General features: G+C 51.9%; 8 protein-coding genes across 8 annotated transcripts; 5 read left to right on the forward strand and 3 right to left on the reverse strand.

Annotated features, from left to right (window-relative positions):
• Window positions 1-1,644: 1,644 nt before the first annotated feature.
• J4E84_005348 (uncharacterized protein) lies at window positions 1,645-3,531 on the forward strand (the record flags this gene model as incomplete). Its single annotated transcript, XM_049387945.1, has 1 exon — window positions 1,645-3,531. One exon carries the CDS (start codon window positions 1,645-1,647, stop codon window positions 3,529-3,531), a length of 1,887 nt encoding a protein of 628 aa, XP_049244185.1.
• A 2,275-nt stretch (window positions 3,532-5,806) lies between these two features.
• On the forward strand, window positions 5,807-6,697 carry J4E84_005349 (uncharacterized protein; the record flags this gene model as incomplete). The annotated part of the gene is made up of 1 exon (XM_049387946.1): window positions 5,807-6,697. The coding sequence occupies one exon, from the start codon at window positions 5,807-5,809 to the stop codon at window positions 6,695-6,697; it is 891 nt and encodes a 296-aa protein (XP_049244186.1).
• Window positions 6,698-7,085: 388 nt separating this feature from the next.
• On the forward strand, window positions 7,086-8,429 carry J4E84_005350 (uncharacterized protein; the record flags this gene model as incomplete). Its single annotated transcript, XM_049387947.1, has 1 exon — window positions 7,086-8,429. One exon carries the CDS (start codon window positions 7,086-7,088, stop codon window positions 8,427-8,429), a length of 1,344 nt encoding a protein of 447 aa, XP_049244187.1.
• A 205-nt stretch (window positions 8,430-8,634) lies between these two features.
• Window positions 8,635-10,203, reverse strand: J4E84_005351 (uncharacterized protein; the record flags this gene model as incomplete). The annotated part of the gene is made up of 3 exons (XM_049387948.1): window positions 8,635-8,805; window positions 8,859-10,044; window positions 10,091-10,203. 3 exons carry the CDS (start codon window positions 10,201-10,203, stop codon window positions 8,635-8,637), a joined length of 1,470 nt encoding a protein of 489 aa, XP_049244188.1.
• An 800-nt stretch (window positions 10,204-11,003) lies between these two features.
• On the reverse strand, window positions 11,004-11,973 carry J4E84_005352 (uncharacterized protein; the record flags this gene model as incomplete). Its single annotated transcript, XM_049387949.1, has 3 exons — window positions 11,004-11,547; window positions 11,596-11,853; window positions 11,906-11,973. 3 exons carry the CDS (start codon window positions 11,971-11,973, stop codon window positions 11,004-11,006), a joined length of 870 nt encoding a protein of 289 aa, XP_049244189.1.
• Window positions 11,974-12,245: 272 nt separating this feature from the next.
• Window positions 12,246-13,643, forward strand: J4E84_005353 (uncharacterized protein; the record flags this gene model as incomplete). The annotated part of the gene is made up of 1 exon (XM_049387950.1): window positions 12,246-13,643. One exon carries the CDS (start codon window positions 12,246-12,248, stop codon window positions 13,641-13,643), a length of 1,398 nt encoding a protein of 465 aa, XP_049244190.1.
• Window positions 13,644-14,248: 605 nt separating this feature from the next.
• J4E84_005354 (uncharacterized protein) lies at window positions 14,249-16,277 on the forward strand (the record flags this gene model as incomplete). Its single annotated transcript, XM_049387951.1, has 2 exons — window positions 14,249-16,117; window positions 16,167-16,277. 2 exons carry the CDS (start codon window positions 14,249-14,251, stop codon window positions 16,275-16,277), a joined length of 1,980 nt encoding a protein of 659 aa, XP_049244191.1.
• A 305-nt stretch (window positions 16,278-16,582) lies between these two features.
• On the reverse strand, window positions 16,583-18,295 carry J4E84_005355 (uncharacterized protein; the record flags this gene model as incomplete). Its single annotated transcript, XM_049387952.1, has 3 exons — window positions 16,583-17,567; window positions 17,624-18,004; window positions 18,060-18,295. 3 exons carry the CDS (start codon window positions 18,293-18,295, stop codon window positions 16,583-16,585), a joined length of 1,602 nt encoding a protein of 533 aa, XP_049244192.1.
• Between the last annotated feature and the right edge of the window lie 1,993 nt (window positions 18,296-20,288).

The following is a 20,288-nucleotide window of genomic DNA, read 5'->3' on the forward strand; positions in this document are numbered from 1 at the left end:
GCGGTCAAGGACGGGTGGTTTACCACGTGGGCTGGGAAGGTCTGCTGCGATGAAGATGGTGCCATGCTGGACTGGAGTTGGATTGTCTCCACAGGTCGCCTTCCGTCGACATGAAAGGATTCCTCCGAGATGGGGATGCGCATATCTGATGCAGATTGTGCTTTGATGCGCGTAGTATCGAGTTTGTGGTTGACGTTTCCCCCATCAAAACCTGGTCTTGAAGCTTCTGATGTGCTAACCTGGGCTGCAAAGTCGACTAAGAAATCGAGAGCGTTCATGCTGCCGGATGATCAAAAAGAGCTTCGAGAAGATAGAGGACTAGAGAAGAGTTCAGGTGTAGTCCTTGCCAGCGCGCCCTGATATGGTGACTGTTAACATTGATCTTCGAGGGGAAAGGTCACACTGATGGTACTCGCACCAAACGGATGTAGCAGTGCATCGTGTTGTTGCACCCGTGAGGAAACAACCTATCGGAAGCAAACCCATTGTCTGAACAGTTGTGATGATGCGATGTGATCGATCAGAAGCAGTCTGATGCATTAGGAGATGTGTGAGCCGTATTCCTTCTTGAGTTAATCTCCTCGGTTCTTGTCGAAGCTTCTGTCACAAGAACAGTATCAATGCACAACAGTCTCGTGAAACCAATAGTCAGATGTATCGCACGGCTGCACGACTGCCTTTGTGTAGAACTCCCTGTGGGGGACTAGGAATGTTTCAATGGACGTCAGACCCCTGGGTTCCTTGGAAATCAATTAACTACGTTGCCTGTAGTAAGATCTGCATTCGTACTTGTGTTGGTACGACCCATCTTGTGTGTGCCCGAAAAGCCCAGGTTGAGAGACGAGATGGATCCACTGGACAGCCGCGATGCGCTGGTGCTGCCAGACAGCTGAGGGCTGCTTCGCCAGATGAACGAAATTCACTTCTTTTTTGTTCTGCGCACAGGAAATGGTGGTCGATATTGGCGTGCAATCTGTAGATGCATGACGTGGTATTGTCTGTTAAAGAGTCGGATCACCCCTCCCTGCATGGGTTGGCTCACGCCCGGCGCATGAGCTTGCCGCTAGCGCGGGCACTTGTTGACAATCCGAGCCCACTCATTCCCTCCACATCGAGCAATGCGCGCAGCGCGACGCGTTCAATGTGTCGCTTCGAGCTCTTGAGCTTGATCATTGTTTTTTTCGAGCGACTGGCGGCACGGAAGAAACGGTTCCGCGCACCCAGCGACCTGTCAGCGCCGCGACCATGCTCCACGAAATCCTCCTCTCACTCTCCGGACACCCATCGGCGCTGTTCGATGCCCCGGACCACGTGACAGCAACTGCGCGTCGCCTACTGTCACCGCCCGAAGCAGAGCTGCTATCTTCAATCGGTCATCTGTCGCGTCTGCATCGAAGCACACGCGATCATGTCGCTAGAATCGCCGCGTCACATCCCTCAGTCATCTGCAGGGCGGTCGCTACTTCGATTACCTCTTACCATCTCGAACGGTTCCAATGCAAGGTACTGGAAGTCGAAAGCCGTGTCTTGAAACAAGATGCTTCCATCGTGGGTGCATACAATATCGTACCACTGGCTGGGATAGTGAGCGAGTTCTCGGAATGGACCAGGGTGATGGAATGGCTACGGGATATCAGCAACTACATGTTGCCTTCGGACGTCCCTGCGAAGTTCGAAATGATGATTGGAAAGGCTGCCTCTGGAGCTGCCGTCATTGACAAGCTGCGAAGCGAGGCACAGACAGGCTATCCGGACATTGAAGAGACTGCCCGGGGTCTGAGCAAAGTCGCAGAAACATCGTGGCTACGGCAGCTATCAACCTGGCTGCTGTACGGCCGCCTTCCATCGTTTGGTCGTTCCGACTTCTTCATCCAGCAAGGTGATGAGGATGCAGATGAGCAAGTCTTCGTCCTTCAGAACAAGCTGCTACCAAAGTTTGTCACAAGGCAAACGGCTCTCTCTATCCTGTTCGTCGGACGATCGCTAAATCAGATCCGCGCATTGCCGTCAGCCGTGAAGGCGTTAGACACATCCAACTCGGTCTCGGAACTTGACCTACTTCCTAAGCACGTTCAACAACTCTCTCGAGTGAGTGCACCGGTGTCAACGGCCATGCTCTCGGAGGCAATTGCCAACATCCGCCTCTCGCTGTCTCGGAATCTTCTACAACACTTGTTACCTCGTGAGAAGATTGTTGAGACATTGACGGTTCTACATCAATTCTTCTTGCTAGGAAGAGGAGAGTTCGCCCTGACACTGATTGCAGAAGCAGACGATAAGATATTATCTCGACATAAAGGGTCGCAGCCCACCAAGTCTGGCCAATCTGTCAAGGCAGTTGTGATCAAGGAAGCGGAGATTAGCCAGGTCCTCGCACGGTCCTTCTCCGTTCTGTCCACCTTATCTAGCGAGGACGAACACACAGATGATGTTTTGGACGTTGCAACTCAGCTTCTACATCTCAGCGTTAACGGCTCGTCTAATAACCGCCCTGGGACACCGGGCCGCGCTAAGGACGCGGACTCGATGCTTCCACAACTTGCCATCATGTCTTTCGACGACCTACTGCTGTCTGTACCAACGTCTTTAACGATGGATATCCGTTCCCCACTTGACCTCTTCATAACAAAAGCAGACCTTGACGTTTACTCATCGATCAATGCTTCCCTTCTCGCAGTCCGGAGAGCACATCTGCATTTAGCAGAACTATGGCGATACAGTTCAATACGGAGAGATCATCCTTGTCCGCCTGGACATCAATACAGCAATTCCGCGCATGGTAAAGCAATGCTGAAGCGGCGACGACAACGCACTGCGAAGCGGGCGCAGGACATGCGGAAGATATGGGCGACATGCGCAGCCGCTATCTTCTTTTTTGCGGAGAGCGAAGCTTACTTTCATGGTGCGGTCGTACAACAATCCTTCGGTCATTTCATAGCATGGGTTACCGGTCCTCAAGTTCCTTCAACCGCGGAATCGTTGTCAGCAGCTTCCGACAATTTGAGTGCCACTGGCTTCCGTAAGTCGACGACAGAAGGAAGCATACGGCAACAGCATGATCCAGAAGCATTGGCCTCAGCACATCGCCGTTTTCTGTCTTCGGTCGCGTACTCGCTTCTGCTTACCGATCAAGCCTTCACAAAAGCGCTGCGTACCTTGTGCACCCACGTAGACGAGTTAGTGGCATACATCAAGCGTCTTACAAAGATCCAGCAGAACCTGGATCTGGAAGAAGATGAAGGTGTGGAGGACTATGCGCAAAACTATAAGAAAGAAGAGCGCGAGGTCAGCCTGGAGATGGACCGGGCAAGGAGGAGGCTTGACAGCGACCTCAAGACACTCGTAGAGCGGCTTCGTGAGATTGATAGCGACAGGATTGGAGCTTCTGCACCTGGTACATCAATTGGAGCGACGATGGAGGAAGGTGCCTATGAGCCATTGAGAGTAGGAGGTATCGACCGTCTTTTGATGAAGCTGGACTGGAGCGGCGACGACGAAGAAGAGGAGACCGAGGACTTGATCGATCTTTAAAGTACATGGCTTTGTCCTCGTCAAACGTTTTCAGGGACTACTATATTCGCGATCCTTGTTGGCTCTTGGCACTGTATCATGACCAATGTGGTAACGACGGAAAGCGCGTTGATTGCGCGGTCGCGATGCCTCCGCATGGGACGGACTTTCTTCTAATGTCGACCTGGGTGAGTATCGTCCAGGCATCATTTAGGTCGCCTCCCAACATTCTATCATCACATTCGTCACACCACATCATACCGCTTCAACAGCTTATCAACATTGCTCTCTTGCATCAATACTGTGTATGTACCGGTGTTCACGCCCACAATTCGATGCTAACAACGCTAGGTTCGCTCAAAAGAATTCCCTCCAATCCGCCTTCGTGTTCAACTTGACTCGATACGATCACTCCGCCGTAAGAGATCCCGCCATGTCTTCAGATCGCAATTCAGCCCGTTCTTTCCTTGGATTTGTACGGGGTACCGGGAAACGTCTCCCCGTCGAACGCGACGACCGTCCAGCATGTCTTCCAGCCACGTCAAACGAGGCATTGCCTGGGAGACGCCATTATATCTACCCGCGAGAAGACTCTGGAGTATACATGCCCACACGACCGGCCGAGATAACAGGCAAAAGCTCTTCGTCGACTCCTCATCCACCGGCACAACTGAATCCCTTCGAGGACGCCCGATACGAATACAGTGCTACCATCTCTGAGACGCAGCCGTCACCTGCACCATTGGGAGGCCCACGGTGTATTACCTCTGATCCATCTGCAGTCACGACCATAGCGGAGTCGAAGGGTCGCAGGGGCTACAGGAGACGCCTACGAGATCGAATCCTGGCTATGTTCAGAAGAGAGAGGATCGTTTGCGGGTACCGGCCATCCAGCGATAGAGCGCCTCTCCTAGGAGGGGAAGGAACACACCTCCGACGTGGCACTGTGCGAGGACAATGACTTATTGACCCGCAGGACGAGAGAGATGATTATCGTCCTGGTCATGAGGCTGCGCTGATTTGAGGGTGGTTTTGTGTTTCATGAGTTGGCTGTAATGCTTGTATTCTTTCGCACGTGCCCAGTAATTGAACCATCTTTCCAACAGCTATGGAAAACACAATGGGGTCGAGTTTTTTCGACAAGTGAATGTATGATAGCCATTGGTGTATTTGTTACACAGTTTCACTCAAAAAGTGCGAATACTCTGACTGTGTTGCACTTGCTACATATAGAGTCATTGTCATATCACCAGCATTAACGAAGCGATTTATCAAGATCAAAATTCATTGGAAACAAAGATTTGAGAGGGTGGCAAGGGGTGTCACAGCTAAGCAGCAAAAAGATGTTCGTGGTTTGCCCCACATGAGAATCGAACGCAAGGACAAAAAAAGATATTGTTGAGGTCGTGCCCGGGTTCTGTTCAATTATTAGAATGTGACATTGAGCAGTGGATGCGATAGACATACCGAACCGGGGTTACCAGAAAGTTTGATAGAAGTCAAAATCTGGAGTGATAACCACTACCTGTATTGGCGGTTAGACAGACTTCATGAGAACAGGTTGGAGGAGACGTACACTACACAACCGTGTTTCTGGTGTTGATGACAGAATCGGCAAAAATTAGATATATATCCTCAATTACGCGTCGCAAAAGCAGCCTACCGAAGTCCTATGGACTAATAGTTCACCACTCTAGTGTGTGGCGAGCGGGGTCTCAGATGTGTTGAGCGGGGCTTAGCCGAAACCCGGAGCTTGTGGACAAGCTGGCCATTCCACATGCTCTCGGTAAGCATCCTCTGCGCTCGATGCTACATCGTCTGAATCCTCATAAGTCCATCGCGTGCTCTTGCATCGAGTCGGTATGATGTCGCTAGTCGAAGCATGACTTATGTGCAGCGAGTCCTTAACACGTCTCAGATCATTTGAGACGCGTCTTTGCCACGCCACAAACACGCGTCTCTACCGAGGCGACGCCACAAATATCTGCTTGGACGGTTTGCGCCAACCCTGGGCTTACGTAGCGATAAAGATGAAGAGAGATGGCGCAGGCGGTGGACGACGAGCAAAACAAGATCCAGCCTCAGAGGGATGCAAGGGTGACACAAAGGGTAAGAACGGATGGGTATCGCATCCCAAATTGAACGCCAAGACATACGTCAGATGATGGTAATTCGCAGGACGCAAGGTACTTGCGACATGTTACCTTGAGAAGCAAACAAGAGCCGCATGTCTTCTGCTTCTCTTGCTTGCGCGATTCTAGGTCATCAACGTCCCTGCCTACAAGCCGACTACACAATGGCTGTCCAGCTCAATATCTTATCCGCCAAGGCAACTTTCAACTTCACAAGCAACAAACCGGCAACTAGCGGCCCCGAACTTCCAGAAGTCGTTAGTGCGGAAGATGGTGATGACAAGTCTCAGGACCAGTCGCTGTCGGCTTCTACTAAGACTTTCGTAGATGAACACGAAGATGTCATCGCGTTCAAGACGATCAACTGGCTAGCGGGAGTTGGGGATATATGCAACGGCACCTTCACAGGAACCGGCGAGGCTAACGCTACACCCAAATCCTACGATGACAAGCAAAGCATAGAAACGAGAAGGAACACGAAAGTGATCACGCATCGCAACGTTCAGGGCAGGCCCAACACTCGACGAAGTGCGCTACGCCGGCATTGCGACTTCTGGGACGCCGATCAGGACGGAGTGATCTACCCATGGGACATATTCATTGGCTTCCGTAAACTCGGCTTCAACATCGCGTTATGTCTATGGGCAGCGGTTACCATGGCTGTGTGCTCATCTTACAGCACCCAGAGTTCTTTCCTGCCGCACCCGCTCTTTGCCATCTACCTTGATAATGTCAACCGCAACAGACATGGAAGCACCACTGGCGCGTACGACTTAGATGCCGAGCTGGACACGCGACGCTTCGATGCGATATTCGAGAAATATGCGGGGGGCAAGGACTACCTGACCGGGCGAGATCTATACGACGTTTGGGCAGGCCAATGTTGCGCGAATGATTTCTTCGGATGGTTTGCGGGTGCCTTAGAATGTGAGTTGCGGCTCATCACCTCACGGACTGAGCATACGATACTGACATTTAACAGGGATAGCCATGTACATCCTGCTATGGCCACAGGACGGAAGGATGCGCAAGGCCGACATTCGAGGAGTATATGATGGTACCATTTTCTGGAGAATTGCTGAAACCCGCTCCCAGCGTTCACGGCCATGAGATTGCGGAAGCCCATGATTGGTTCCACTGGGGCCATACACGACCCAGAAAATTTAATTTACCAACATCAATCTGGTACGACCACATTAGAGTTTTGGATGTGACAAACTTAAGCAGCTAAACGAAACATACATTAACTCCCACTGCAATTCAGCGTCTACCTGAATGTGTCCTCTCCATTAAATTGTTGTTGCAAGAATCAAACTTACGCTACGTCCCTTGATCTCCAAACTGGTAGTCTCGAAATTGCCACTTCAGCCCATAGATATAGACCTTCTAGGGTCTGGATCGCCGCTACACAAGTTCCTGCCTCGATAAATTACCGCCGTCGCAATGCGCCACCCAGAGCCCTGCCCATCCTCGGATCCCATCAACCCGATCAGTCTTGTTAAGACCCAGAAGCTTGCGCGAGACCGATATCGAGCCTTGAGCTGGAGCCAGTTCCGAGTACCTTCTTCTGACAGTTTTATACGATTGGATACCCGCGATGATACGCCCGCACACCCCTTGCCGGACGAGAACGATGGATTCACTGTCGTGCGCCAGTATCTATACGATGTGCTCACCCACACAGGATGGGGTATAGGTTATGAGTGCCCTGCAGCGATAAGAGCAACGGTGGAAGGCTGGTATGGGCACGGAGGGTATTTCAAGGCGCAATTGGCAGAGAGAAATGGATTGTTGGATCTTTGTCCCATGAAAGGAAAAGATGGTGAAGGTGACGAAGTATACTTCGAGGACCAACTGAGAGACAAAATCAGGCAATGTGTCAGATACGAGAGCAACATGCTATTGTATCGTGAGGATGAGCTGGACGACGCGATGTCTGAAGCAGATACATGCGTGGGCGATAATACTCCTGATATCAGTGTACAGGAACGGGGTTACCAGGATCTCGATGGAAGCGAAAGCATATACTCGGTATTCCGACCGTCGATCGATCTCAACGAGGATGCAATGGCCATTGCTCCCCATGAAAACCAGGACGACGACCTCGACCCTTCAGCACCTCATCTACACCGCAGCGACAGCGCAAGGTTTTTGGAAACAGTCGGATCAAAGACACGGACCAGCAAAGACTTCGTATCATCCGACCCCGAGCCCAGAGTAAACGCGCCTTCCGAGATCACGCATGAACTCACATTCCAGGTTCCTTCGCCAAAAGTAGAGCAATCAAAGAAGAGGAAAGAACGATCGCATGAAAGTTCAAGAGCCCTGTATGAGCTGGTTGCAGAACGCAAGTCATCCATTAGCCGTGCAGTGTGCAGTCATTCGAACGCAACAAGGCCAGACTCGAAGTCTCAAGACCCACCGAAAATAGAGCTACCTACCGCATACAAGCACGCACGATGTGGCGCCGTCGTACCCACCGAGAAGTCCATACCTGTCGCACGGCACAGAAATCACAGGAAAAGTGCGAAAGTCACCGAACGCCGGTTACGGATGACCCACGACACAGCTTGCTCCGTTAGCTCCACACGCTACGAGACACTGCCAGAAAGTCAACCACCCGCGATAAAGGGTCAGCATCTCCTTGTCGAAGCTACCTCTGTAGCGAAGAGAGCGATTGCCCTGAATTTCTGTGTTGATGAGGCGAAGCACTTGAACCATCACGAGCGGAATAAAGTGAGTCTCATGTCTAGGATGTTTGCGAAAGTGGGTGGGAAGAAAGCGTGAATATGTGGCTTTGGGGGAAAGAGCCGGGATACAGCATAACACGATAGCATCTCGTTCGTCACAACTATGAGTTTAAAGCAAGCGGGAAAAGGAGTATCTAGGAACCTAATGAGTGGCACGATTGATGTTCATTCAGTTCATTTCATGATCTTTTTGTGGCCTTGACTGTGACCCTTGCTATATACGCGTCTTTCGATATAGACGATTAGACCTCATGTCCGCACGTAGAAAGGTGCATTTCTCCTTCCGCAGGTAGCGTCCATCTCGGCTCAACACCGATGATACCACGCTCAGTGATCATGCTAGCGTTCACCGGGCTCTTGGGAATAATTTGCTCACCCCTAGTTGCAAGGATAGAAAGTACGTGTGCAGCAGCCTGTCGTCGTTAGCAGATGTTCTCACTGTGTAATCTGGTTTCTTGGTGCTTACCTTGGCGTTGATGAAAAGTGTCTCCGGGTTGGGGTTGTCAATGGTGTCGCAAGCTTGGTGGTAGCAAGGATCTTGCTCGACACCAGTTCCGGTGTGGAGACCTCCAACGGGCTTGCCAATGTTCATGAAAGATTGGTAGTCACTTCCACCGGTGAAGCGTGCGGCTGTCACGTTTACGCCTTCCTTCTGGAAATGCTCAACGAAGAGCTTCTCGATGGCTGCTGATCCCGGCGCACCCGTGAGGTTGAAAGTGCTGCCATCACCGTCGAAGACACCAAAGTAACCGCGGGAAACCATGTCGAAGTTGAGGTATGTGAGGATGTTGTTCGCTTCTGTGGCGTTCAAGTTCTGTGTGTAGTACTTGGATCCAAGAAGACCGTTCTCCTCCGCGCCCCACCATGCGAATCGGACCTTGTTCTTGACGTTGAATCTTCTGAGAGCCTTGGCAATCTCGAGAATGAGTGTGCTGCCTGAGCCGTCGTCGTTGATACCAGCGCCGGCTTGTACACTGTCAAGATGCGCACCGAGCATAATGACGTTAGTTGGGTCACCGTCTTTAGTCTCGGTGAAGACGTTCTGTGTGATGCGTGTTTCTACGGTTTGGGTTTGCTGGAAGTACGCTTCGATAGCTTCGCCGGCCTCGAGGCGTGCGACGAGAGGTTCAGCGTCGGCAAGGTTAATGTAGCCGGTTGAAACGTATTCGGGGTTAGGGTTGGACAACGTGCCACCGGTAACATTCGCGGTGTCGCTTGCGTAGATGATTACTGCAGAAGCACCAGCGGCAGCAGCGGGCTTCATGCGCCCAGCGAGGGTAGTACCATCAGGGCAGGCACCTCTTTGCACCAAAACGATCTTGCCCTCAACATCCAAGTTGTCGTAGGCTTCGTTTGTGCAACCTTCGGGCCCAGAGGCACCCAGTACAAGCGGCAGCGTCAATCCTTCCGGAGTCGTCGATGGCGAGTAGGACAATCCAATGACACGGTAAGAGCTGTTGCTCACACTGAATTCAATGGACTCAATCTTGTTGAAAAGAGCCGGGAAATCCTGAGTCCATGTCTTGAAGTGTGTGTTCTGGGTTTTGGCGAGCATGTAGTCAACAGATGCAGCGTAGCCCGGAAGACCGAAAGCACGGTTGCCGCCATTTGCTTTTGCGATAGAGTCAAAAGCTTTGAGGTTACCCATCAACCTACAAAAGTCAGTGTGTCATCGAATCAACGAATAGACGTCCGTACTTCTCAGTCTTGATCTCAGCCTGAATTGGTCCAGATGAGACCATAGGCCGGGGTCGCACAGCAGCGAATGCTTGCGCAGCGCCCGCAAGGACGATAGCACTGGAAACCTTCATGTTGTCACTTTAATCGGCTAGCTTCTCCAGGATCCAGATGTGACGAGCGTGGGAGTAACGTCGCCCATGTTTAGGTGGCGGCGCCGAACTCATATACGCATGTTTCCCGCCACTGGACATTCCGGCCTCCTGGGTAAATGCAGCTTGTTTGAGCGCGGAACACCGTGCCTGGCCCACTCTTATCATCGTCTTGCAGGTGCTGTGTCCGGAAAAGAAGGTCACAAGAGAGTAGATCGGTCTTTGCCAAGTTGCCAAGGGGCAGACATTGATACCTGCCCAAAGGGCGATAGACTGGCTTGGCGGGAAGGTTACCATCGTCACGAATCCTGTCTCTTCTATCGCAAGGTGACCAGAGAAGTCGATATATCCGAACGGTCTCTGGTTGACCGATTGAAAGCGATGCAAGCTTCACTGATGAGTACGTTCCGTGTCATGGTTCCTGGGTATTGCTTGTTGGCGTGTCCGAGCGGCGAACTGAATATGAATCCGGGACTATGATCCATGATAACAGAAAACTGCGACTGGAATGCTTTTGGTGAGTTCATGCGGCAGAGTTGGATCCCACAGTTGCGAAGAATGTGATGTATCTTATCTTGACTTGAGTGAGGCGACACCAGCATATATAGCTCGCGAAGGGCGCGAGTACCTCGATGTCAAGGTCCGTCTCTGGGCGCTTCCAAGCCCATGAACAGAGTAAATGTAAGGAAGCGTACTCGGTAAGAAGTCTGTATCGAAGGAAATTTGAAAATATTAGAATTATTAGGCGAGATTGGATATCAGTGGTATCAAGGATCAAGATGTCATCTTTCACCATGCAGCAATGGCGCTCGCTCGCTATCACCAGCGACGCCGCTGCCATCGGCATCAGCAAGCTGCTGGTCTCTCTGCTTCTTTCTATCTCTCAGAACGAAAGACAAACCCATAGCGAGTAGGAAACCTTGGAGGATGCCCGTAAAGATGAACAAGCCCCAAGCACTCCAGCCTCCAGGTCCTAGCCTCGCATATAGGCTTGCGGCAAAGACGAAGCTCCCCGGTGTCTGAATGCACATCATAGGGATGGATAGACTTCCGATTTCCTGTAGTCTCCAAGTCATGAGGATCTGTGGTATGTATTGTATAGCGGCAAGGACGGTAGCAAGTAAGCCGAGGAAGTTTGCCCATGCGCGAACGTGTGAAGGGAGCGCGTATACGAAAACGACGGAGCCGATGAATGCGACGACGAAGAAGGCGAGTGAAACACCCAGGACGAGGACGGCCTCTTTCCACGTGGGCATGTCGGTATCTTGTTCCTCTTCTACAGCTGGGGAGCTGCCTCGAGGGAAGAAGATGAGGAAGAGTAGCATGCTGTTAGTTGTTAGTGTCTAGTATGCTGGACGGTTGAGAGTACCGTACATGAAGAAGAAACAACTCCACTGCACCCCGATCTGTACTATCCCGAGCATAGCTGCTGCGCATGGAAAGCTTCCAATCTCCTTACAGCATCCCATATCCCTCGTGCTTTCCGGCAGGGTCAAGATGTTCGCGATGCTAGCGGTTCCCGACACAGTCCCTAGAAGGACAAACATGGGGCTCAGACCACGCGACGACCGACGCGATATGATCTTATAGTGCTGTGGAAGGTATGATACGAGTATTCCGAGGACTATGAAGCTACGGGACGGTGATTAACTGTGTTGACATGCGACGAACAGGGCAGGCTTACACGGAGACGCCAAAGTTGACCAGGTCGGGATACGCGAGTTCGGTACATCTTGGGTCGTCTGAATACATCGTGGCGGAGTAGATTGTTGTATACGAGGGCGTGTTGCTGCTACATCTGCTATGACTGAAGCGCAGTGGTGTCAGTTGCCGCCTGGGGAAGCATGTGACGTAGGAAGGAGTGCACGCGTCGAGCGGACGCGGAGGCGACGGCTAGCCCCGAGCGCTCCTGCCTCGGCTGCGCGTACCTTCCGCATCAACTGTCGCGAAGCCGACGATGCCACAACACCCATCAACCCCAACCCCATGATCATCCGATCTCCCGGTCCCTCTCACAGGCCGACATGGAGTTCCTCCCCGCCCTCCAGCATGGCATAGACGACCTCAAGCCCTCGCTCTTCGAACTCCTTTCCGAGCAACAGCTCGCATCGCTCCTGCCCCCGTCGCTGCGCTACCTCCTCGCCATCACAACACCCCGATATCCACGCTACCTGCTCCCCATACTCAATTCCTTCGATGAAGTCTACGCGCTGCTTATGCTGCTCGTGGAGCGCCACTTCCTTCGCACATACGGCGGATCATTCACCGAGAACTTCTACGGGCTGAAGCGCGCCCGGGTGCTGAAAGTGCGAGGAGGTGAGATACCGCGCGCACAATTGGGCGCATCGGACAGCGTACGCGAGGCTGTAAAGCTGGGCAGTGGCGACATATGGAAGAACCTCGCCGTCCTGGTCGGCCTCCCATGGCTGAAGAGGAAGTTCGACGAGGGCTACGATGTCCACGCTGCGCATGCCAACCTTTTGGGACCCGGGTACAACCGTGACAGAGAAGGATTAAGAGCAGGGGCCAGCGTGAAGGAGAGGCTGATGCACTACTACAAGTGGTTTCTACGCAACATATATCCGAGTGTAAATGCTGCTTACTACTTTTCCTTGCTGGCCTTCAACATGGCCTACCTCTTTGATGGGACCAAGTATCATTCGCCATTCATGTGGCTGATCGGCTCGCGTATACGAAGACTGGGAGAGGCGGATCACAGGGCGATTGAGATTGCGACGGCGCCGAGGAAGGTTGGCCCGGCGCGGCCTGGAGAAGGCGGATCCATCTTCTCGCCAAGGAACATTGCGAGGAGCATAGAGCCGCGCTTGTTGAGTTCGCTGAAGATTCTTCTTCCAACCAGTATCTTCGCGCTCAAGTTCCTAGAATGGTGGCATGCTTCAGACTTCGCCCGACAGCTATCGAGGAAAGCCGCTGAAAACATCGACCTACCACCGCCAATATTACCTTCGTTACCGCCATCCGCGAAGCAATCTTCGAAACAGGGAGAGTCTTCCGAGAAGGCACGTCCGACATCGTCTTTGTCGGACCAACCACAACGCATCGACCCTCCGATATCGTCAACCACTCTCCTCCCAATCCTCACTGTACCCTTACCACCATCATCAACGTTATGTCCCATCTGCGTAACACCCATCGTAACACCCACAGCCTCGCCTACGGGATATGTCTATTGCTATACTTGCATACACAGGTGGGTTGGGGGTGATCACGACCGCCAGGTCGCCTTCATGGAGGGTGCTGCAGGATTTCGAACGGGTGATGACGGAGAAGCAGAAGATGAGGGCTGGGGTAGGGAAGAGGGAAGCAGAGAGGGAAGATGGGAGAGCGGTAAAGGAAGAGATGCTATAACTGGAAGGAGGATACTTGGTGGCACTGAAGGTTTGCGAAGAGTCGTTGTTTAGAGTTATTTTTGCGGCACATCATACCCCTTAGCAATCATTCCACAAGACTAGTAATGACTTGTGACTACTTCTAATTTACTCCGGACCTTTGTTGTCGTCGTGTTCGAAAAAAAGCCTCTTTACATATCGTGCCTTTCGTTTGACGCTTAATCATTGAGAATATTCGGTGACGTGATCGGGGTCCGGCGTAGTACGAGCCGATGAGGCATTCCACCTTTGATTGACTGTGCGCACGCGCGCTAGGTCACGAAAATCAGCCTCAGCCGACGATATCCTGCAAAGATCAGCCGGCCTTCAACCTGCCGCAACCGCCGAATTGTCATAATCGTGCAGGTTAGAGTCACGACGTGCGCCCTTTACTGCCGCTTGTCATGTCTCTAAGCCAGGGCGGAAGCTAACACTATTTTCGCTTGCAGCTGCCGCATTAGACCATGCCTACGAATTCTGTCAGCCAATGGTCATATGCGAGGGCCCATATCAGTCATTCCCCACTCTTTGACTTTCTGGTAGTCCTGCCCTCTATATCTCTGCGTTCTTCTTTCACCAACATATTTATGGGTGGGTGGCGCATCTAATCTTAATTTCGCGCTTCAAACCCGTCAGCAATGGCCCCACCAACGATACCAGCAGAACATTCCGTCAATGATTTCGCAAACGATGTCGCGTCTCAGATGGAGGGTTTCACTCAGTCACAAGGTATAGCAGAAGAGGCTATTGCACGAGATCGCGAAGAAGATGAGTCTGCATCAGAGGATGGCGATGATTCTTCCTCGGGTTCGGATACAATCCGGCAGCAATATTCCATGATAAATTCTTATCGCCGGCCTTCCTGGGTCAACCCAGGATCACGATCCACCGCCATAATATCTTCCAGTGTACCCGAAAGGAGTCATCTACCAACGTCATGGAAGAAACACAGTCATCTGTCGAAGAAAGAGAGGGAGACCATGCGAGACGAAGAGCGGAGTCTGCTCCGCGACAACCATCTGATTCCGCCCAAGCACCCAAGGGCTGGAAGCAAGGGACCTTTTGATCGAGTGCGATCTAGAATGTCAATTTCAGGACTGCGAAAAGTTAAGAGCACGCCAGACGAGGAAAGCGCAGTCGAATCACCCTCCGAGCGAACAGCGCTTTTGGGAGCATCTGAAGGTGATCCAGGCCAACCATACGGGGGGTTGGACTCACCCAAGACAATCAACAAGAAATGGAACGAGGCGGTTGCAGCAGGGAAGATCAACACGAGCTGGCAGCGAGAAGCTAAAGTCTTAACCAAGAGTTCCGCACCGCTTATCTTGACATTCCTACTACAGTATAGCTTGCCGGTAGCGAGTATCTTCACGGTCGGACACATTGGCAAAACCGAACTAGGAGCTGTGAGTCTGGCGAGTATGACTGCTTCGATAACGGGCTATGCAGTATACCAGGGGTTAGCAACTTCGCTCGACACGCTCTGTGCACAAGCATACGGCTCGGGACGTCCCCATCTCGTTGGGCTGCAACTGCAACGCATGTTGTACTTTCTCCTTTTGATCACCATTCCGATATCGCTCATATGGGCTTTCGGCACACAGATCCTCTCGCTCATCGTTCCAGAGAAGGAAACGGCACGCTTAGCCGGACTGTACTTGAAGGTTCTCATCTTTGGGGCGCCCGGCTATGCGGCCTTCGAAAGCGGAAAACGCTATGTACAGGCGCAGGGTATCTTCAGCGCGACTATGTACATTCTGCTCATTTGCGCGCCACTCAACGCTTTCCTCAACTGGTTCATGGTGTGGCATCTTGGCTGGGGATTCATTGGCGCACCCATCGCTGTTTCCATAACAGAGAACATCCTTCCTCTGCTATTGTTTCTCTACGTCAGGTTCATCGACGGATATCAATGCTGGGGTGGCTTCGATCGACGAGCGCTCAGGAACTGGATGCCGATGGTGAAGCTTGCGCTCCCGGGCTTGATCATGGTGCTTGCCGAGTTTCTGGCTTTTGAGATCTTGACGTTGAGCTCATCGTGGCTTGGCCCGACGGAACTTGCAGCGCAATCTGTGCTGGGCTCGATTACCGGCATCACCTTCCAAATACCGTTTCCCATGAGCGTGGCAGCATCCACGCGTATCGCTAATCTCATCGGCGCTACTCTGGCAGTTCCAGCGAAGACAGCAGCCAAGGTCGCCGTCTTTGCCTCGGTCCTTGTCGGCATCTTCAACTTACTACTCCTTTCGCTCCTTCGCGAGGCCATTCCCCGTCTCTTCACACCTGACGAAGAAGTCATAGACATGGTCGCGAAGCTCCTACCGCTATGCGCAACATTTCAAGTCTTCGATGCTCTAGCCGCCAATTGTAACGGTATCTTGCGTGGCTTGGGCAGACAGGAGATTGGCGGCTATGTGGGGTTGTTCGCCTACTATGTCGTTGGTATCCCAATCAGCTTCGGCACCGGGTTTGGATCACCACATTGGGGGTTGTATGGGCTTTGGAGTGTAAGTTCCGCTGCTGACACCTAATCTAACATCTGTTAACATGTCACAGGGACCTGCGATTGCTCTCGGCATAGTCGCTGCCATTGAAGGCGTATTCATATGGCGAACAAGCTGGGATAAAGCAGTTGAAGATGCGAAGGTGCGGAACGCTGCAAATTAGGAGTGGCTGTATCCGATAAAAATTCGATCGCTGCATAACCCTAGTGGTCAATAATGAACGAAAATGAGAAATTGCATTGATGTCATGTGTCTTCATGGCATGTCTAGTGCTGGGTTACAGGCTTCTAAGTAATACATTGGGTGAAATGAATGATGGTATGCTTGGAGATTTCTATTTCCGAATACGAGTGAGTGACTGGATTTTGTCTCCTTGCAGTAGTGGTGTAAACTTTGGTAATGACTGCTGTCTACCTTCCGCCTCCTACGGTATGCCTGAAATGTCCCGTTTCTTTATTGTCTCCACGCTCAATCAAGAAGCTTCTGGGCCCACGGTGCACTCTCATACCAAGCGCGAATCTTCTTGCCGAAGACATAGAGTGGAAGTGCAGCTCCGGTAACAATGGCAGCGGCCGATGCTAGAGTTCCGAAGACTGCCATAGGTCCAGCAGTGTCAAGCCAGCCAATCATCGGAGTAATACCAACGGTGACAGCACCGGCGGAGATCATGTTGATGGAAGAGAAAGCTTGAGCAGAATGCTCGGGGTGACAGTCGATGACGTAGGCGATGGCAATCTGCACACCAGCGACACTACCCACGTTGGTGACTGTCATCCAAACAAGAATCCAGACTAGGGGCAGACTGTTCTGGAAAGAAGCACCCAGACCAATCAAGCCGACCATGGTGATTGGGGTTGAAAGCAAGAGGAGTACGAGGCGGAATTCGGGCTCGACCATGCCTTTAGTGGTACCGTTGTGGCGCGCCATCAGGCCAACCGAAGCGTCAGACATCCAGCCAAAAAATGGCCCAGACAGTAGACCGACCACAAATAAAGGCAAGTTGGTCAGACCGATCTGACTGGGTGTCAAATCATATGGAGGAGATGACAACAAGATTGACATGAAGGTGGACATGCCAGCCAGGAACAGGAACACTGTGGTGTTGAGAAAGCAGCTGTAGAAGACGATGGGTGAGCTGATGAGGCCAAGGGGCTTGATAATGCCTTTGAAGAACGACTTATCCGAGAGTCGGCCGCGAGACAGAGCTAGCTTCTCGTTGTATGTCTGCCTTGCAGGCCGAACGGAGGCCTTTAGATCCTCCTCGTCCCATTCTGCGCTTAGCTTATCGGCGGGCACGTGGATTGTCGTGACATCCTCCGTCTTACGGTTGAAGTAGGCTGACTCGAAGATGGTAAGGTAAAAGACGGGGATGAGAGCCGAATAGATGAGGGCCGTGATGAGGAAGTTGGCGGAAACGCCGAACTGATCGGTGACGAAACCGGCGATAATTTGACTAAAAGGAGCCTTTGTTAGCAGCTAGAGAGGTGACGAGTTATTGTTATAACCCACCCAACTTGAGCTCCAGAGTTCAGCATCAGATTCCACACCGCGATAGATCGACCTCGTTGATGAACGAAGAAAATGTCGCTGATCGTTGCGGTAAGAAGGGTGAACAAAGGTGCAGAGAAGAGACCACCAGCTGTTCGAGCGACGGCTAGCATGGGGAATGTTGAAGACAGGTAAGCCGCGAAGTTGGCTAGAGCGAGCAGTACAACGCTCCAGATGTAGAACGGTCTTCGTCCCCAAACGTCCGTTCCCGCAACCGCGACGAAAGCTGCGGCTGAAGTCCAGAACGTTGGTGCTGTAAGAAGCCATGTCGACACATCGCCCTCATTGCTCTGGATCTTTTCGGTGAGAGGCTCTAAGCCTGGGGTAAGCATAGTTGTGGTTCTGTGATAGATGAGCGTAAGGATTTGCCTGCCCAATCCGTATGAGAGAGACTTACGCGTTCGTGACTGCAGAACCGAATGCGAGGATGAGCAGATGAATGCATTTCCACTTCAAACTCCAGTTCAGAGGGTCGTTTGGGTCATCGGACGGTTGCGGGGAGAGTACAATGCCTCCATTCCGTTTGGAGGTATCAAGTTCGGGTACCTTGTCGTCGCTCGTATCCTTGACCCCTAATCTAGAGGTACCCCGAGGAAATGCTGACCGCTTGCTTTCCAATACACCCCAACCCATGATGACCGGCTTTGGTGTTCAAATGGAGTTAATGCGGAAGGGACGGCCCGCGTCTCTTGAGGATCGGATGCGAAAGGTATAAAATAGAAGAGGAAATGCCGTCCAGCGGTTTGCCAATACCAGCAGGCGACGAAGCGAAAAGAAGTGCAAGTAGAGAGAGGTGGAAGAGAAGTCGAGAACCAGTCTACAGAACAAAATACAAATCGTTAACCACCAAGATATATATCAATCATCATATCGTGCACTGCCCAGCCGGACTGTTTTCACGATCAGCAAACACGTTACGCATCCGACAGGTCGGGTTAGGCATAACTCGGCCGTTCGTGACGCTGCGACATGTCGCAGAGGAGTCTCACAAACATTTGGAGAACAACACGCGTGAGCCATACTTAAGTCGTCCCCAAACTGGCATTGATCTGGGTCTTTGGACGTGCGCCTGGCGTGGTGCCTGACGCGTTATGGGGTTTAAGGCGTTTCGAGTCGCTGGGGAAGATCGCGAAAGAACGTTGGGATTGAGAAGTCCGAATGTCCGTAGGTGCCAAGCGCTGAAAGTCCGAAAGTGCGGGGAGACGCGCAGCCACATCGACGCCACGATTCGCTCAACGCTCAAGCTTGGCTGTCTCGCTCTATCATGCTAACTGTTGAGCATTACAAAGCGCAACGGTTCTTTGTTCCCTGTGCAGAGGTCTTACTACATGCAGATGCTGCAGGCGGCTACTGTCTGGAGGACGCTGCCATCAGGCATCCGCGTCCCCGGAGGAAGGTGGACTTGGGGACGTTGACAACACGGACTAGAGTACGTAAAGACTACCTCTTGAAAGCTAATGCCGAGATAAGGCTGAGGATGCGGGGTCTCGCCACAATTCGTCTTTAGAACAGAAGATTCCAGCCCCGGCTCCTTCAAGATACCTTGTATCATATCAGTCGGCATTTTGAAACAGGCCAAATGTCTTGCCCCGCTCGCCTGTATCCCTTGCGCAAACCTCGTAATCATCGCGTTCCCATCCCTCGATGGAAACTCAGCCTACCCACCAATGTCGAACGAGTATTCACATCATACGTTGGTATCGAGCAGCATGAGGACAGCGCTGTAGCTGCGCAGGCAAAAGAAGAGGGCGTATGTGCTATCCAGCAATGGCTCAGGCAAAGCGACGCGCCAGAAGCAGTAGAAGCATTCACTACGCTCGACAATTACAGTCGCATCGAAGGGACTGTGTGGGTGTGCTATTGGAGCGATGAAGCAAGACGCAACAGTGCCATCGAATCATTAAACCTCAGAAATATACATCAGAATATATCCACCGTTGGTCAGCCACTCATTGGGCTATGGCACGAAGGCTTCAGGACATCAGTATCACGTCTCGAAACAAACTATTCTGGTCTTGACTATCTTCCCGGACTAGCGAGGCTACCTGGAGCCGGCACCGAAGAACACAATCTAAGCACGTACTGGGGAGCAGCTCGAGATCGCATTCCAGATTCCGCACACGATCTTTTCCCCCGAGCCGCTGACATGCCGCGTCCAAACCCAATACCAAATAGCATAGGCCAACGCTTGACTGGTACCAATCACGAGAATATGGTCCATATTCGCTCTGGCCAGTATTGGGCGAACTGCGGTAAAGAAGAAGCAGATTCGTACGAACAGAAGCTCGAACCGACATTGAAGCAAGGTCTCAAATATCTACATGAGCATTCAACGGAAACTGGAGCTCTTAGTATCTCATATCTTCGTAACGAGGATGTAAGTCACCCTTGCGGTAGTAAGGAAGAGCGAAAGGAATCGTGTGGCGCGGGTTTCTTCGCCAACCTCGAAGATCTAGAGCATTGGGCCAAAAGCCACGCGTCGCATCTGAAGATCTATGGTGGTGCACTTGCACATTACAAAGCGTTTGGAGATGAGAGGAGATTCCGGACATGGCACGAGGTATGTGTCATCAATAAGGGCGACGCTATGTTTGAGTATGCGAATTGCTCGCCTGAAACGGGTGTT

Source organism: Alternaria hordeiaustralica (genome assembly GCF_023758085.1).
Source record: "Alternaria hordeiaustralica strain BMP 2776 chromosome Unknown scaffold_9, whole genome shotgun sequence".
NCBI lineage: Eukaryota > Fungi > Ascomycota > Dothideomycetes > Pleosporales > Pleosporaceae > Alternaria > Alternaria hordeiaustralica.